The sequence below is a fragment of the Taeniopygia guttata genome, chromosome 7 (genome assembly GCF_048771995.1).
Source record: "Taeniopygia guttata chromosome 7, bTaeGut7.mat, whole genome shotgun sequence".
Classification (NCBI taxonomy): domain Eukaryota; kingdom Metazoa; phylum Chordata; class Aves; order Passeriformes; family Estrildidae; genus Taeniopygia; species Taeniopygia guttata.
The window spans coordinates 28,815,851-28,831,041 of record NC_133032.1 but is presented as its reverse complement, the minus strand read 5'-3'; the positions used below and the strand labels follow the sequence as shown (position 1 = coordinate 28,831,041).

The window sequence follows — 15,191 nt, the reverse complement described above, 5'->3', positions numbered from 1 at the left end:
GACCTTCCCCCAAGTGGTGAAGACCCCACCCAAGTGGTGAAGTTCCGACAGGAACTTTAGGAAAGGCCCAAACAAGCAGCAGCTGCTCCTCTGCTCTGCCTGCTCAGGGCCACAGAAGGATCCCCCACAGCTGCCAACACATCTGCAGCAGGAAGGGCACCAGGCCTTCTATGGTCTCTTTGGGAGAAATCCCAGTGCTGGGTGGTTGTCATACACCCAGGGTGTGACACAGACACTGGACGTGTTGTCCAGGGCACGGATGCTGTTCTGACCCCTGGGGCCTGCAGAGCACTTAAATGAACAGGTGTGGCAGAGCTGATGAGGAGCGGGTGGGCATTCAACTCCCAGGGGAACGGTGGCTCAGGTGGCCAACTGCACCATCTTTATGTCCTGTCCTATGCTGGACTGCTGCCAACATCCTCATGGAGATGCTGGCACAAAGCCATGGCCTAGGATCCCCCCATCCTGCCCTGGGGAGCCTATCACACAGCCGCATCAGCACAGATGGATCGAGCACCGCCTGCCTGAGCCAGGCTCTGGGCTCTTGAATAGGTTCCAGAGCTGAGAGTTTGTGTAAAGGAGAAAAATCACCTCATCTAACATCCTGGGAGTAGTCTAGGGCCAATGCCTGGGATCTCTGAAATCAGAGATCAAAACACTCTAGAAGATCCTGGGAAGAGTGTCAGAGGACTCCTGGGAGAAGCCGTTTCCATCAAACAAGAATTGTCCTGAATATATCCTGTATCTACTTGATCTCTCCTCATGTGCTCAATCCAAAATTGCAGCTTGGAGCAGATTTAACAATAGGTAAAATCCATACAGGCATGTCCTCTCAAGACACTTGAATAATTCACTTTCAGCAAAAAGAAATTTAAATGCAGAGCAGTATCACAGACAGGTGTAAAGATGTCCATAATTTGGAAAAGGCAAATGGGGCTGAGTTGAGACAGCCTGAGTTGAATCTTCTTAAATAATTAAGTTTTTCTATCTTGCTTATCCACATGAGTGTAAGCAGCAGGATGAGGGAGGCTATCATTCCCCTTCAGTGAGCTGCTTCCTTGTAACAATTTTCTATGGCTATATGCATTAGAGGAGGCAGAGACTCCCAGCATGGTTTGGTGGATATGGTGCTCATACGTTGCTCTGGGGACAGGCAATCCAAGGCATGTGACATGAGGCTGCTGTGCCAGCTCCCCTCTGCCTGGGACACACACTCGAAGACAGAAAGGAGAACACAGTGAAGTTCCTCTTGCATCACCCTTAGCGATTTATTATCCCATCTGACTTCCAGCTCTGACAATGACCTGTGAATGCCCCACGGCACCATGGTCTGAGCTGGGGGAAGGCTGGAGCCCTGGGGCTCAGGCTGTGCCATGATGCCAACCATCTCACAGCTTTCTGCTGCAGCTGCCCCTTTTCCAAGGGCTGGTGGTGACTTCACCTGCGGAAGCTAGGTGCCACCAGCTGGACAGAACAATTAGGAAGTGAAGCAAAGCACTCCTTTTCTCACACATCTCGGGGAGGAGAGGTGTCCTTCTCCTCCCAGCATGAGCTCCAGAGTAGAGCGAGTAACTCAAAGGCCATCACTGGCAACCACAGTACAGAGGTCAACTCAGCAGGGATTGGGCAGTGCCCCCCAACCCCCAATGATGGGCACAGGGGAAGACTCCAAATCCCACACTCTTGGTGTAGACAGACAGCCTGTGACTCTCGACCTTGCAACCCAGGATGATAGTCTGTCCAAATGTGGAATACAACACAGCTCGGCAGCTTCATCTGATCTTCAAAATGGTCTGAAAAGGCACTTTACTCCCCATCTGGGGATGGAGAATATACCTGGAAAAAACCTCAGAAAGGGAATGTTTAGAAGTTCAACAGCAAGCAGAGGCTCTGCAGCACCAGCACAGCACCCTTCCCTGGCAGAGGCAGCAGTTCCACATGCTAAGGTCAGCATGGAGATATCCCATGCAGCACAAACCACCACGGCCCCATGCAGACACCGGGATCCAAGACAAGTCCAGGGCCATGGCATCCCCAGCATCCCAGGTTCAAGCAGACAGGGCTCCCTGCTCCTCCTGCCCTGCCCCAGCCGAGGGTCTGGCTCTGGCTCGCAGCTGCCCAGCCAGAGGGCTGGTGGGATGCAGCCGGCAGAACCGCCCCAGTGTCCAGATGGGGAAGATGTTGCGGTACGCGGTATAACTGATGGCACACGACTTGTTGAACACCCCAGCAATGTTCTCCTGGGAGACAAGCAGAGAGCAGAATGGTATGAGTGACAAAGGGACTGCTGCATGTTCAGGAACATCTTGGAAAGACTAAAGATGTACCTGAGGCCAGTCTCCATTGGGCAGCTGCTTATCCATCAACACTTTAATGCCCCTTTCCAGCACACTGATGTCAGGGTACCTACAAAGCACAAGGGAAATGTAAACATCTTTATCCAAACCATCTGCAAACCCTCATCCATGTGTCTGGGGTGCTCAACCACCTCCAGGCTGCCCCGAGCTTGCCCCAGGCATGCTGAATGCTTTGGGAAGGGCTTCCCACAACCCCAAGACACTAGATATTATGAATATGGCACCACTTTCCCAGGCAGGAGGCCTGCAGACATGATCAAAAGCTTTGCTTTCACTGGGTCACACCAGCCCAGCCCAAGGCCATCCAACACCCAACTTGATCTCTTTTCCCTGAGCACTGGGGCTACTCTTACCTGACAGCCATGAGCCCCAGCAGGGCCCAACAGGTGTTGTGGATCTGTGACTCAGCACTCTGCACATATGTGCACTGCTCGCAGGACTCGAAATCCTCTCCCCACCCGCCATCTGCCATCTGCTTGGAGATGAGGAACTGGCAGGCCTGGGCCACCTCTTGGCAGACAGTCCTGCAGGGATGGGGGCCAGAATCAAGACAGGACTGGGGACACAGGGTGTTTGGATGCCCACAGTTCTCAGCTGCAAAGAGAAGCAGTGCCCATGGCTGGGACTGCCCTGAGAGTTTGAGGGTGAGGCAGCAAGTGCCCTGGCCATACTGCAGGCACAGGATTTGGGAGGAGCAGTCCCTGAGGCAGGAGAGTCCATGCACAGCCAGGGATCCATCCAGCCCCACCACAGAGTGCTACCCTGGCCCAGGAAGTAGGTAGGGGCAGGGCACCCAGACATCCCCTTCTCACCCGTCGTGGTACATGTGCTGCATGCTGGCAAACGCCTCCAGACCAAACCAGGTGCCGTAGGTGAAACAAACCCCCCAGCTCCTAGGAAGAAGGGGAGAGCAGCACTGTCAGAGGTGCAAGACCCCAGGGAGAGGCAGGCTGCAACACAGCTGTGTTCACAGAAGAGCAGAGGCAGGTACAGAGCTGCAGCCTGCCTTCCCCTATGGCCCAACCATGCCCAGTCCCACCAGCACCTGCTCTCAGCTAACTCAAATGTCAGTAGAACTGGGACCACAGGAGCTGGAGCCACCCCAAACTTCTCCGGGTCTTGTGCAAAGCACAGGGTACCTGTTCTACCTGGGCTGGAGGGAGAGTAACTGAGAGCAAAGCACAACAACTAGAGGAGGATCAGCTCCTACTTTCCCTCCCACAGATCCTGCTTGCCATGATGATCCCTCTCACACTGGGGCAGCCAGAAGAAAATGGGGTACTGGGAATACCACTTACCCTTCCCAGGACCCATCTGCTCGCTGCTTCTTACGACAAAAATCCAGGCCCTTCTGCAGAGTCTCCCTGGACAGGAAAGAAGTAATCCACTTCAGAAGCAGCTCAAACTCAGTGTTTGCTTCACTGGGGGCTCCATCAGCCCCTCTGAGGCTTTGATGTGTCCCATTACTGGAGGGCACAAGAGCATGCAGACAGGCAGCTACATTGTTCAGGAGGCCATGGCACGCAGCTTGGGACAGTGAGCCTGTCTTCTCCCCTGCCCAGCTCTCATCTCAGTGCCTCACCTGATCTCCAGGGCTCGGTGCTCAGGGAACTGGCTCTGGAAGTGTTTCAGTGCCTGCATGACAGCTGATGTGCATTCCACGTACGTGTAGTCAATCATGATGTCACCTGCCAGCAGGCAATGGGCATCAGTGCCACAGCCCCTGTGGGCAAGCCTCCAGGCCAGGTGCTGCCAGCCTGTCCCTCAGACCCAGGGCACACTGATCCCCTCAGGCACCCACTGGGCATGGTGAGCCCAGGCCGCTTTGTGCCTTCACAGTGGGCAGGACAACCAAGCCCCACACACAGCTCCCCTTACCAAACACCTCCGAGGGGTTCAGCAGCTCCAGTAAGTGGCCTCCTCTCTTGGTTTCGTAAGTGGCAAAGCCTCCATCCGGGTTCCTCATGCTCAGCAACTGCCCAGACAACCAGAGAGGGGGGTGGGACAACCTCACAGGCAGTACTACTCCAGTCTGGCCCCAGGCCAGCTGTGATGATAAAGTCAGACCTACAGGTCTATGGGGCTGGCAGAAAACCCAGGTCCCAAACCACCGTGACAAAGCAAGCCCAATCTGGGCCATCACATGACATTAGGTCACACAGGCAGCTCTGAATCACAACAGTGTGTTACCACACCAGGGCTCATACTAGCTCAGATCTAACCAGATCTAATACCCGATCTAACAATTCCTTGGGTCTTGGCTTCTCTTACAGTCCTACATGTCCCTTGGCCTAATTTTTGCAGCTCTTACCACATTCACAGCATCATAGAGGCGCTCAGCAGGCACAAGCTTGGCTATGAAGGGACACTTCTCCTGCAGCAGCATAACTGCCTTCAGCCCTTCTGCTGTGCAATCTGCCACAATCCAGCCACAGTCCCGTGTGCTGAAGGGGAAGCCACCCTGGAATAGGATTGGGCGGATTTAGGGAGGAGGATCACTTTCCCTCACCCACTCTGTTCTTGGAAGAGAGCAGGGGCTGCCCCTGATTCCTGTTCCCTCTGCCCAAATCCCTGCCCCAGTCATGCATCCTTGAGAGACCATCATACCTTGTTCATATGGCGATAATATTTCTGGTAGTCAGGTGGGTTCTCTGGGATCTGCAGGAGACAAGAAACAAGTGAGGGCAGCCTGGAGGTGCCTGGCTGTAGGACCATGGGCTGAAACCATTGCAGGTGCAGAACCATGTGGAAGTGGACAGTACCTGCCTTCCACTGAGGAAAGTAGACAGGAAAGAGGTCAGCTCTGGAGCAGGGAGAAATCATCTTTTGGCCTGATTTCAGCAAGTGTTGCTAAAGCCCCCTAAGGGTGCTTGCCTGCCAGGGAGCCATCTGTTTTCAATGCTCCTCTTGGCAGCACCACAAACAAGACCCGTGACTGCATCAAGCTACCGGTGACAATGACCCTCACCTTGAGCCACTGCTGGCCTGGCCAGCAGAAGCTGAGCTCATACAGTCACTATCCAATGATCCTGGGTTTCCCAGAAGGGTGCCTCAAATGTGTCCGCACCAGACAAGATGAAGGGCAAATAAGCCTAAGCTTTCAGTTTCCCAGCCTTTCTAAGCTCAGGCAGACAACCCAAGCATCCCTGGGCCTCACTAAGGTCCTCTCCAAGCTTCAAAGGTGGTTCCCTGAAAACAGGGAGTAGAAAACAGGAGGCTGGGCCTGGAACTTTGCTAGTCAGCCCTTCAGAAGCTCTCTTCAGAAGGCAACAGATGCATCCAACAGGGTTCTGAGCAGCAGCCAAGCCTGCACAGCCAGAGTGTGAGACACCACTGACTAGCTCTGCTCACCTGGGAGAACTGGAGGAACCCATGGGCTTTCTGGAGGCAGGAGGTGAATTCAGGCATCTCCTGGGCTTCTGCCTAGAAACAGAGATGCACAGCGAGCAGTCAGCAAGGGGCTGTATCCAGACATGTTTTCCCAGCTCAGCCACAGCATTCCAGGCCAGAACAGAGCTCCGAGGGGGTGCACAGCAGAAGCTCTGGTACTTGGGGACTCATGAGAAGAGACCATTTTCCCAAGGCAGCATGCAGCACTGAAGGGTGCCTTACCTCCAGGAAGGCTTGGATGGCAAAAGCAGTATCCCAGAGCTGGGATCCATTTGTGCCCTGGAAGAGAGAAAATAGACAGTGAGAGGCAGGTGCTAGCAGCAGCCTGACCCAGCTATGGGGACTGTGGGACAGCATGTCCCTCCCACATTACCCCCAACAGCTCCTTCCTGCATCCTGCATCACTGCTGATGTGCTGGCACAGACAGGACAGATGCAGCAAGTCAAGGGACAGCAAGGGAACACAAAATAAAGCAGCTGCTTCAGTCTGCTCTGTGCACAGCCAAGGCAGGAGAGGTGCCTTATTAAAGAACCTTAACCTTATTAAGAGGCTAGCATTAAGGAACAGCAGGACACAATGGCTCTGAGAGAAGCAGAGCTCAGCCCACACTTAGGATCAGGGGCCTGGCTTTCTCCCAGGATCATGAGGATGGAGGGAATGGAGGCCTCTCAGCTCCCAGCCACAGGGAGGCAAACTAGCAGGACAGACAGTACTCCCACCTGGCACAGCTGGGGGGAAGTAGCAGTGAGAAGGCCACCAGGCACCAGAGGTGAGATGCCAGGAGCTCAGGCCTAGGATTAACACACTATCCCATTACTCCACAGGTTGCCCCAGCACACCAGGGTCCCTTCAGTCACAGCTGAACTCCTACAGCACTTCACCTGCATCTTCATGCCGTCGAGGCCCAGCCTGTGGGAGGAGAGAGCACAGTGCTGCAGCAAAGGCAGAGTGGGAGCACCAGGAGGCAAGTCAGGAGTCATGGCGTGCTGTGCCAGATGGGACACACTCAGCCCTTACCAGAGATAGTCAGGGATCCTGGAAACATGCTCCTGAAAAGCTGGGGAGTCCTTCCCTTCCACGAACCAGCGAACCAGCATGTTGATTGTCTTGGAGATCTGCCCAGAGGAGTATTGTCACTGCTCTGGATAGAGCTCCTTCCAACCCCAGAAACACACACCACCCCCCACTCAGTACAAAGCCATCCAGAGGTTTTCTTGGTCTTGATCCCAATGGCTCCACCTGTGACATCACCCAGCATAGCTGAGTTAGCAGGGCAGGTACCATGAGATTACTCTCCAGAGCTTCCCCTAATATTATCTCTGTGAACCTCAAGGGGAGATACTCCTCACCAGGGCCACAGCTGTCCCCATGCCCTCTGTACCCTGTTAGCCTTAAGCTCTTGAGCATCAGGAACAGGAGTTGAGGAAAATCTGGTGATTATTACATGCCACACTTGCACAAGATGGTCCTTGAAGAACAAAGGGTAAGATGCTAAAGGATTAACAGCATGTGTCCTACCGGCCCGATGCTGATGCACTTGGTGAATCTGTCATCAGCCTTGATGTGCTCGTACAGCTCTGCGATGGCTCGCTGCCGCAGCTGGGTGCTGTGGTGAGCTTCATACACATTCATGATGGCTACAGGAGAAGAAAGGGACATGCAGTGAAAAAAAACCCACCCTGTGCAGCCAGATTCACTTGCTGTGGCAGGCTGCACCCCAACTCACACAACAACCATCAACCAACAAGCACCAGAATGGAGCAAAGCTCTGCCCCGAGTGGTCTGAGGACATGGGCACAAGGCCCTGCTGCTCTCAGGAAGGGAGAACCCCATGAATCACATAATTCCAGTCTCCATCCCAGCTGCAGGGCATACACCAGTAGCTGGTAGTAGACCCTAAAGAGCTCTGAGGGTACAAGGCAGCCTCAGTGTCCCTCGCAGCAGGTCCCACACTCACCATAGGCAGCACCCAGCAGCCAGCTGTGTGGGGTGTACACGTCACAGGCAGCCACGTTGTTCCTCTGCGCTGGCCAGTCTATGCTGGTGTAGTCTTGCACATACAGCTCCTGACACGAGAGAGCAAAGGGCAGCCTGGCCAGCCAGGAGCAAGCACCTGGGGCAGTTACTGCTGGGAGCTGGCTCAGACACCGTGCAGGTTGTGAGAACTGACCACCAGAGGCTGGCTCACAAGAGCATGGTCAGCACAGCAGGTGCTCACAGAGCCGTGTATCCTTGTCCAGCAGGATCAGCTCCTTCCTTACCTGCCGCAAGCTCCGTATGAGTTCGTCCTCTTCTGCTGACAAACGCTTAGCATAGCAGTAGCTCATGGGAAGGTAAACCTGGCGGCAGTGACACCAGAGCCGTGACGGATGAGCTGGAAACCATGTGGGAAGCAGCCTGATTGCAACAGAGAAAGTACTGCTGTGAGAAACAAGGAAGGCCAATGGCCACTGGTGAGATGTGTGGAATGCCCAGAGCAGGGCAGGCCTTTGCTTGTCCCCTGCACTAGGGGATATACACACAGCCTGGCCCTGCTCAGATTCCCTCTCCAACAGGGATACTCCCTCCTGACACCACTCCAGGCCCAGGACACATGGCAGGGAGGACCTCAAGCTCAAAGAGGAAAGAGAAACTAGTTTGGTCACATGGGATGTTGAAGGCAGAGGCCTGGACAGTTAATGGCATTTGCTGACAAAGCACCAGCAGCCCTTGGTACTGCGCAGCCCCTGATTTCCTCCAGGGATAGTGTCAGACACTTTCCCTCTCTGACACCCAGCAGCCCTCTGAGTATTCAGAGAGGGTACAAGCAAGGGTTTAGGGCTGGCAGCCTCACATGTGGCTGTCCCTTCCTGCTAGGAGCCAGTGCTGGCTGCTGGTAGACACTGGTGGCAGGCAGGGAGCACATGAATGTATTAGGGACTCTGTGGGAAATGCTAACAGGGCTGTGCTCTGACATCTCCCTTGGATGCAGTGTTCAGTGCTATCCACCTACTGGCTGGCCTCCTGCTGGCTCCCAGCTGACAAGCAGCCTGAGCACCTCCAGTTCCTGGCTGTAGCTGGAGTTATCCCAGCAATCACCAGCGCCTGGGACAGTTCTGGGTGGAGGCTGGTGGCAGGACTGATGCTAGCTCCTCTCTCCACAGTGAGGGGGTCACATACCACATCTCTGGGAGAAGCGTGTTCATTCCCTCCCAGCTGTAAACGTTCAAGACAGCCAGCCAAAACTTGCCCCAGGAAGGGATTCCCACAGCACCTCCTGCACAGAACAGTATCAGCTTTCAGGGTTAACACAGCCATGCCAGCTCCCAACTTTCTTCCCCATCACAGGGCCTACTTCTCCCCATGTTTGGGAGCACACTACTCAGGCTGGAATACATGTCCCAAAACAGGGCAAGCAGGCAATGGCATAAAAATGCAACACAGCTTCCCATCATTAATTGAAAATGCAGTTGCCATGAAAGGCAAGTAAGAACAACAGTTCTTCCACTACCTGGCAGCCCCCAGTGTTGCCTGCAGCCCTCAGGTCTGGCCAGACCTCTCTCACCAGTGTACCAGCCCCATGGCTGACCTTTGCTGTGCAGGTTGACACGGGCCCGCACAACGTCAGGGTCATCTGGTCCAAGCCCCAGGATCCTCAAGGCTACGTAGTTGAGGGCTGTGCCAAACACTGTTGATTTATCTTCCACGTGTCTGTCAGAAGCATACACAGAAACACCACATCCATTAGTCAGCTATTGCCATTAGCCAGACACAAGCTACTGCACAAGGCTGTCTTTGTTAGGGTGAAGTGGGATGCAAGAGGTGACTTTGGAAAAGAGGGACCTTACTAATATAGGAAGAAACATTGCTCTGTGCTATCCTGTCACACATGATGCTTTGGGAAATAGTGCCCCAGAGAAGATGTGGCCAAACTTGATGCTATGGACACCTCTGTGACAAACAGTGTACGTGAAGTGCTGCACAAGCAAGTCCAACCACCCACAGCTATCACAGGTACTGAGTCCCCCACCCTGAGCCTGGGCAGACCTGACAGCAGCTCCAAGTCCTACACCTTGGAGCTGCCATCACTCAAAGAAGCATCTTTGGTACTCACAAGCCCCAGCCTCCGTCCGGGAGCTGCACAGAGCGCAGGTAGCGTACCATCTCCTTCCGGAACCCCTCGGGCAGCTGGATTTTGGCCGTGTGGCAGGTGATGAGGAGACCTGGAGGACCAGAGAGGCCAGCACTGTAGAGAGCCGAACCCCAGGGCACTCAATCCTGGGAGGGGTGTCCAGGCCTACCTGGCAGCAGGAACAGCGGCCCGCCGTAGTCGCCCGCCCAGTGCCCATCCTCGGCCTGCAGCGCTGCGTAGAACCGCATCCCGTTGCGGGCCGCCTCCCGGGCCGAGCCGGCCGCCGGCAGCGGCTGCAGCGTCGCGCCCTGTGGGGAGACAGAGGCACCTCAGCGCTGCGCCCCGGGCACGGCCCCGCCGCCCCGGCCCGGGCCCCCCGCACCGTGTCCAGCCCGAGGCTGTGCTGCTCCAGCGCTGTCTGCGCTCGCCGCTCCCCGACATCGCCTTCGCCATCGCCCAGGTAGCGCCAGAGCTGCCGCCCACCCTCGCAGCTCAGCCGCCACTCCGGCAGCTCCGTGGCCGCCGCCGAGCGCCAAGGGCCGCCACGCCGCCGAACCGCCCTGCCGGACACGGGCACCGTGAACCGCGGCCGCCACCACCGCCGGGATCCACCCACTGCCCCCGCCAGCGCCGCTCCCGCTCTGCAGCGCACCGCCGGCACTCACACGCCGTCCGCCGCCATCGCCGCTCCCGATCCCGCCGCCGGGGCCGCGCCGGCTGGTCCCACATCGCCTCACGGGCGGCAGCCAATGGCGGCCCCCGGCCCGCCCCATCTCCTCCCGGCCCGCCCCGGCCCGGCCCCGGCCCGCCCCATCTCCTGCCGGCCCCGGCCCGCCCCACCTTCTCCCGGCCCCGGCCCGCCCCATCTCCTCCCGCCCCGGCCCCGGCCCGCCCCACCTCCTCCCGGCCCCGGCCCGCCCCATCTCCTCCCGGCCCGGCCCGGCCCGGCCCCGGCCCGCCCCATCTCCTGCCGGCCCCGGCCCGCCCCACCTTCTCCCGGCCCCGGCCCGCCCCATCTCCTCCCGGCCCGGCCCGGCCCCGGCCCGCCCCATCTCCTCCCGCCCCGGCCCACCTCCTCCCGGCCCCGGCCCGCCCCATCTCCTCCCGCCCCGGCCCGGCCCCGGCCCGCCCCATCTCCTCCCGGCCCGCCCCGGCCCATCTCCTCCCGGCCCGCCCCATCTCCTGCCGTCCCCTCCTGCCATGGGACAGCGCTCGGCAGGTTGCTGGGGCTGCACTCCTCCGTCGCACATGTCTGCCCCTGGCACAGGAGTGCCATCCCTTCCACAGACGCCGACAGCCGAGCTGTCCCTTTGGGTGACAGCGCCAGCCCCTAGAGCGACTGTCCCCACCTCCGTGCAGCCCCAAAGTCCAGGCGTGCGGTTTCCATCGTTAATGGAAGTGACAAAACAACTCCGGCCCAGCCTGGGTGCCCAGCTGATGTGGGCCACGGGGGACTGGGGAGATGTGTCTGGGTGCAATGCCAGCCCTGGGCACAGCGCACCCTGACCCGCGTGTGCCCACGCTCCCGCTGCCCCCGTGCTTCTCCGCTGCTGCCTCCACCCTTGATCCACCGTCCTCAGCTCTGCCTTCCCGGGGCGTCAGAACTCCTTAAACACGGGGCTCTGCCCGGGTGAGCAGGGCCGCGGCCGGCGGGGCTGACACCCATAAAACACTGTGATTTGCTCTACAGGTGAGTCAGGTATCCTCACTATGAACCCTGCCCTGGTCCCTCCAGCACGGCTGGGGGGGTGTCACCTTCACGCAGGTAATGTCGTGGGACAGCACTCCATGAGGAGATGGCAGAGCTCCTCCTCTCTGGTCCCACTGACATGTCCCCATCTCTCTCCCAATAGCCATCACTGCCTTCCCAGGCCAGTGCGCAAGTGGGTTTCAGCCCTTCAAAGCCCCTGGCTCAAGAAGGCTTCCCAAAAGGAGGCACGCAGGGATTGTAGATCCCAGAGATGCTGTACTTGCTGCTGCTATGCTGTTGCAAAGGCTGGGTGGACGTTTAGTATATACCTGTTTAAATGGAGTGATAAAATTCATTTCAGCCTTTCACAGTGACCTGGCTTCCTTCCTACCATAGAAGCGGCGCCAGACCAAGCTAAACTGGAAGAAAAGCCCTTCCATGTCTGTGCACTGCCCAGAGACAAAAGAGCTACTCACAAATGTGGCACCCATCAACACCCCAGGACAGAAAAATGCCTGTCTATTAATACTTGTATATCATTAATACTTACAGTATATAATGCACACTACGAGCTTAATTTAAAATACTCCTCTTCTAGCAAACAGGTCTTCACTCACATCCAAAATAACATCAGGGATTATCTGCAAAGGATACAGTGATTGTATTTGATAATTAAATAATTAAATTTGTATTTATTTCATAAACTAGGCTTAGGTCACTCAGTTCAGCCCTGGCTGTGTTCAGTAAGAGCAAAATGTTTTTTGGATGGTGCTGGACTTCTCCTGGAGGGAGAATGAATGGGGATAATACATTTGATTTGTGTCTCATCCCACTGGTCCTCAGCAGGGAGAGCTGTGCTGCTTCTCTTGCAGTTTATATGAACAGAGGGAACTAGAAGTTCACTGACATGGTTGTTCTATTTGAGGCTTAATAGTCTGTTTATTTTTGGTTTAAGAAAAAAAAAAAAAAAACCTGTCATAATGACTCTGCCTGAATCGAGTTTCATGAAAGTATCCACTCGTCCATGGATGCCAAAATCTCAAGATAATTTATGGCAATATTTGCCTAAGGGGAGTGATGGAGGATGAACAACTTGGTTTTACTTTTCTGTCTTTATACAACCCATCTGCACCAAAAGTTTTTAATAATTGCCAAATTCCTGTTACTTAGACCTTGTTTTCATCCACGTTTTTCTGTGTCTGAACCTCATCTGCATTCATCCAGGAAGCAGCTCACCTCTGGCTGCTGTGTTTGTAGGTGCCAGGGAACCTGCTCCCTGCAAAGCTGCTGTGTGTGCTGGCACTGTGAGTGCAGCCCTGCAGAGGCAGAGGCAATTTCTTCACCCTCCCACCCAAATTCCTCTGCTTTCATTACTTTTTTTGTCCCAGTTCAATGACCGCTGGCATTTGTCTCATGGTCTGGCAGAGCCTGGCGCCACACACACCCGAGAGACAAAGAAATAGGCTGTCTTTTCTCCTGGTATGAGGAGCCCACATTGTGAGGGAGACAGGCAGAGGGCTGAAGTGTTTTGCTCAGCTTTGGGCACTGAAAAACCCTCTTGCTTCTTTAAACACATCAGCCCAAAACTCTGGCAAGGAAGCTCTGACCCTGAGGAAAGGATCCCCAAGGTTGCACCCGCCTATTCGAACATCAGAACATGAATTTTAGAATAACAGAAGCTACTCTTTGGGCAGCACTGAAAGCACCACTCACAGCCCCATACTCATATCCAGACCTCCCAGACTGTCCCAGGCTGGGTTAGGGATGATCCAGGCCAGGAGAACAGCCTTTGCAAAGGATATTAGCCTGGATAAAAATCAGGAAAGTCTCTTGGAGCTGCTCATTAGCAGAGGTAGAAGAGGGTCAAGGTTTCTGGTGTTCCCATCTGATCCTGCTGCTCCTTCCCACCCTATCAGGACATAATTCCAGATCATCACCTGTAAAATACAGAAGTCGGAATGATTTGGGGAGAAATGGACAGCAAGAATCATCAGGAAAGGGAATTTTAAGATTGTTCAAGTTTTGATCTGTCAAATGCTACTTTTTCTGTTCCATTTTAAGGAAAGGTCACTTTCCAGAATGACATCAGAATATGGTTTAAGGAGATGAGCTAGGACCTTGTCTCTGACTAGAAAAGGTTTGCTTTAATGCATTTCTTGGCTGAGGACTGAGCTAGAGATCTACCAGATCAAATTGCTATCAACAGAAAAATGCTGTCTCTTTCCTGCTGACAGAGAGCCCCATTTATAGCCAGCTCTTAAAGGAATGCAAGTACTCTTGGAAAAAATCAAATAGTGCAAAATTGCTGACAAAATACCTCCACACTAGAAACACCACTACCTAAAAGCATCCCTGCTGTCCCTGCTAGTCCCACCAGAGCACAGATAACTGTTGTCGTTCGCAATGCTCTGAATGCAAGAATTTCAGTGGTCAGGTAAATATTTAGAGACAACATATTCAACCTTAATGCCGGAGAAATTATTTTTCCTCAAATCAATTTGAGCCAGTTACAAAAACTTTTATGAGCTGATGTAAGGAAATTATCAATGTAGATGGTTTTGGGTGGTTTTTTTTTGTTGGGTTTGTTGTTGTTGTTGTTGTTGTTTTGGGGGTTTCTTGTTTGTTTTTTTTTTTTTTTTTTACACCAGCATGTGAAAAAGTTTTTTAAGTAACGTGACCAGTGTCATAGATCAGTAGATTTGGGAAAACTGCCAGGGAATATGTCTGTCCAGCAACAGGGTTTAGATAAAAGTGCATTTAATGCCAGTTCATGGAGGTGCTGGGGCTGGCAGGGGACTTGTGAACAAGTTTTATATCAAGATCTCATTTAAAAGTAAATAAAGAATTTAGGTTTGAGATAACTTTTTAAAGTTTCTAAAAAGACTTTTTTTTCTAGTGTGAATCAGTATACAAACAATAGCTCATCTTTTTCTGAGTTCTGCATGTTGATTTACACATCCCTTCACAGATATGGTTCAAAACATTTGCAGTTTCACCTGCCTCTGGTGTTAGGTGGATATTTCTTGAACATTTCAATATTTATTGAACAATACACACAAAAAAGTATAAGTCTTTTGCTCACACTGACTGCAAAACGTATTTTCATTTATGCTTTTACTCCCATGGTATAAATGGTTTTGCACAAGAAGCAATGCTTTCAGGTTGACAAAGCATTTTATTTGTGGTATATTTGGTGAAGCAGAGCGAATTGAAATAACCTTATTTCCCTGTCTGGCCTGACTCTACAATCTTAAAACAGTAGAAAGCAGGAAAAGTGTGTTCAATATTAATAGTGTGCTCCCAATGACCTGCAGTAAACATAGTGAAAAGATCAGATGTACAAGTGTGGGAATCCAGGGCTTCCCTCTGGCTGCCCTGGCAGGTCTGGGACGTTGGCAGGGGGTCAGGAACCCCCCTGTACAGAACCCCCAGAGACACTGACTGTGATCTCTGTCCATGGAAAAGAGTTTTCAATCTTACAGGATGAATTACAAGCTCTGAGTGTTTGATATGAGTAATAATTAAGTGTGGCACAGGTGCAAAAGTAAAATTTTAGGATTCTAGATTAGGGGTTCAAAGGGGACAAGGTGGAGGAAATTGGGTGTGTTTTGTCCTTTTCCCCCTTCTTCATGCCCTCCATGT

General features: G+C 53.8%; 1 protein-coding gene across 1 annotated transcript; it reads right to left on the bottom strand.

Annotated features, from left to right (window-relative positions):
• Positions 1 to 1,243: 1,243 nt before the first annotated feature.
• LSS (lanosterol synthase) lies at positions 1,244 to 10,636 on the bottom strand. Its single transcript, XM_030277927.4, has 22 exons — positions 10,525 to 10,636; positions 10,242 to 10,419; positions 10,029 to 10,167; positions 9,842 to 9,950; positions 9,317 to 9,438; positions 8,908 to 9,004; positions 8,010 to 8,145; positions 7,706 to 7,814; positions 7,267 to 7,385; positions 6,766 to 6,863; positions 6,630 to 6,657; positions 5,970 to 6,026; positions 5,709 to 5,780; positions 4,965 to 5,015; positions 4,669 to 4,818; positions 4,236 to 4,332; positions 3,940 to 4,045; positions 3,656 to 3,721; positions 3,170 to 3,250; positions 2,711 to 2,881; positions 2,328 to 2,406; positions 1,244 to 2,240 (listed from the first exon to the last, which is right to left on the bottom strand). The coding sequence occupies exons 1-22, from the start codon at positions 10,539 to 10,541 to the stop codon at positions 2,049 to 2,051; spliced, it is 2,274 nt and encodes a 757-aa protein (XP_030133787.3). The 5' UTR covers positions 10,542 to 10,636; the 3' UTR covers positions 1,244 to 2,048.
• Between the last annotated feature and the right edge of the window lie 4,555 nt (positions 10,637 to 15,191).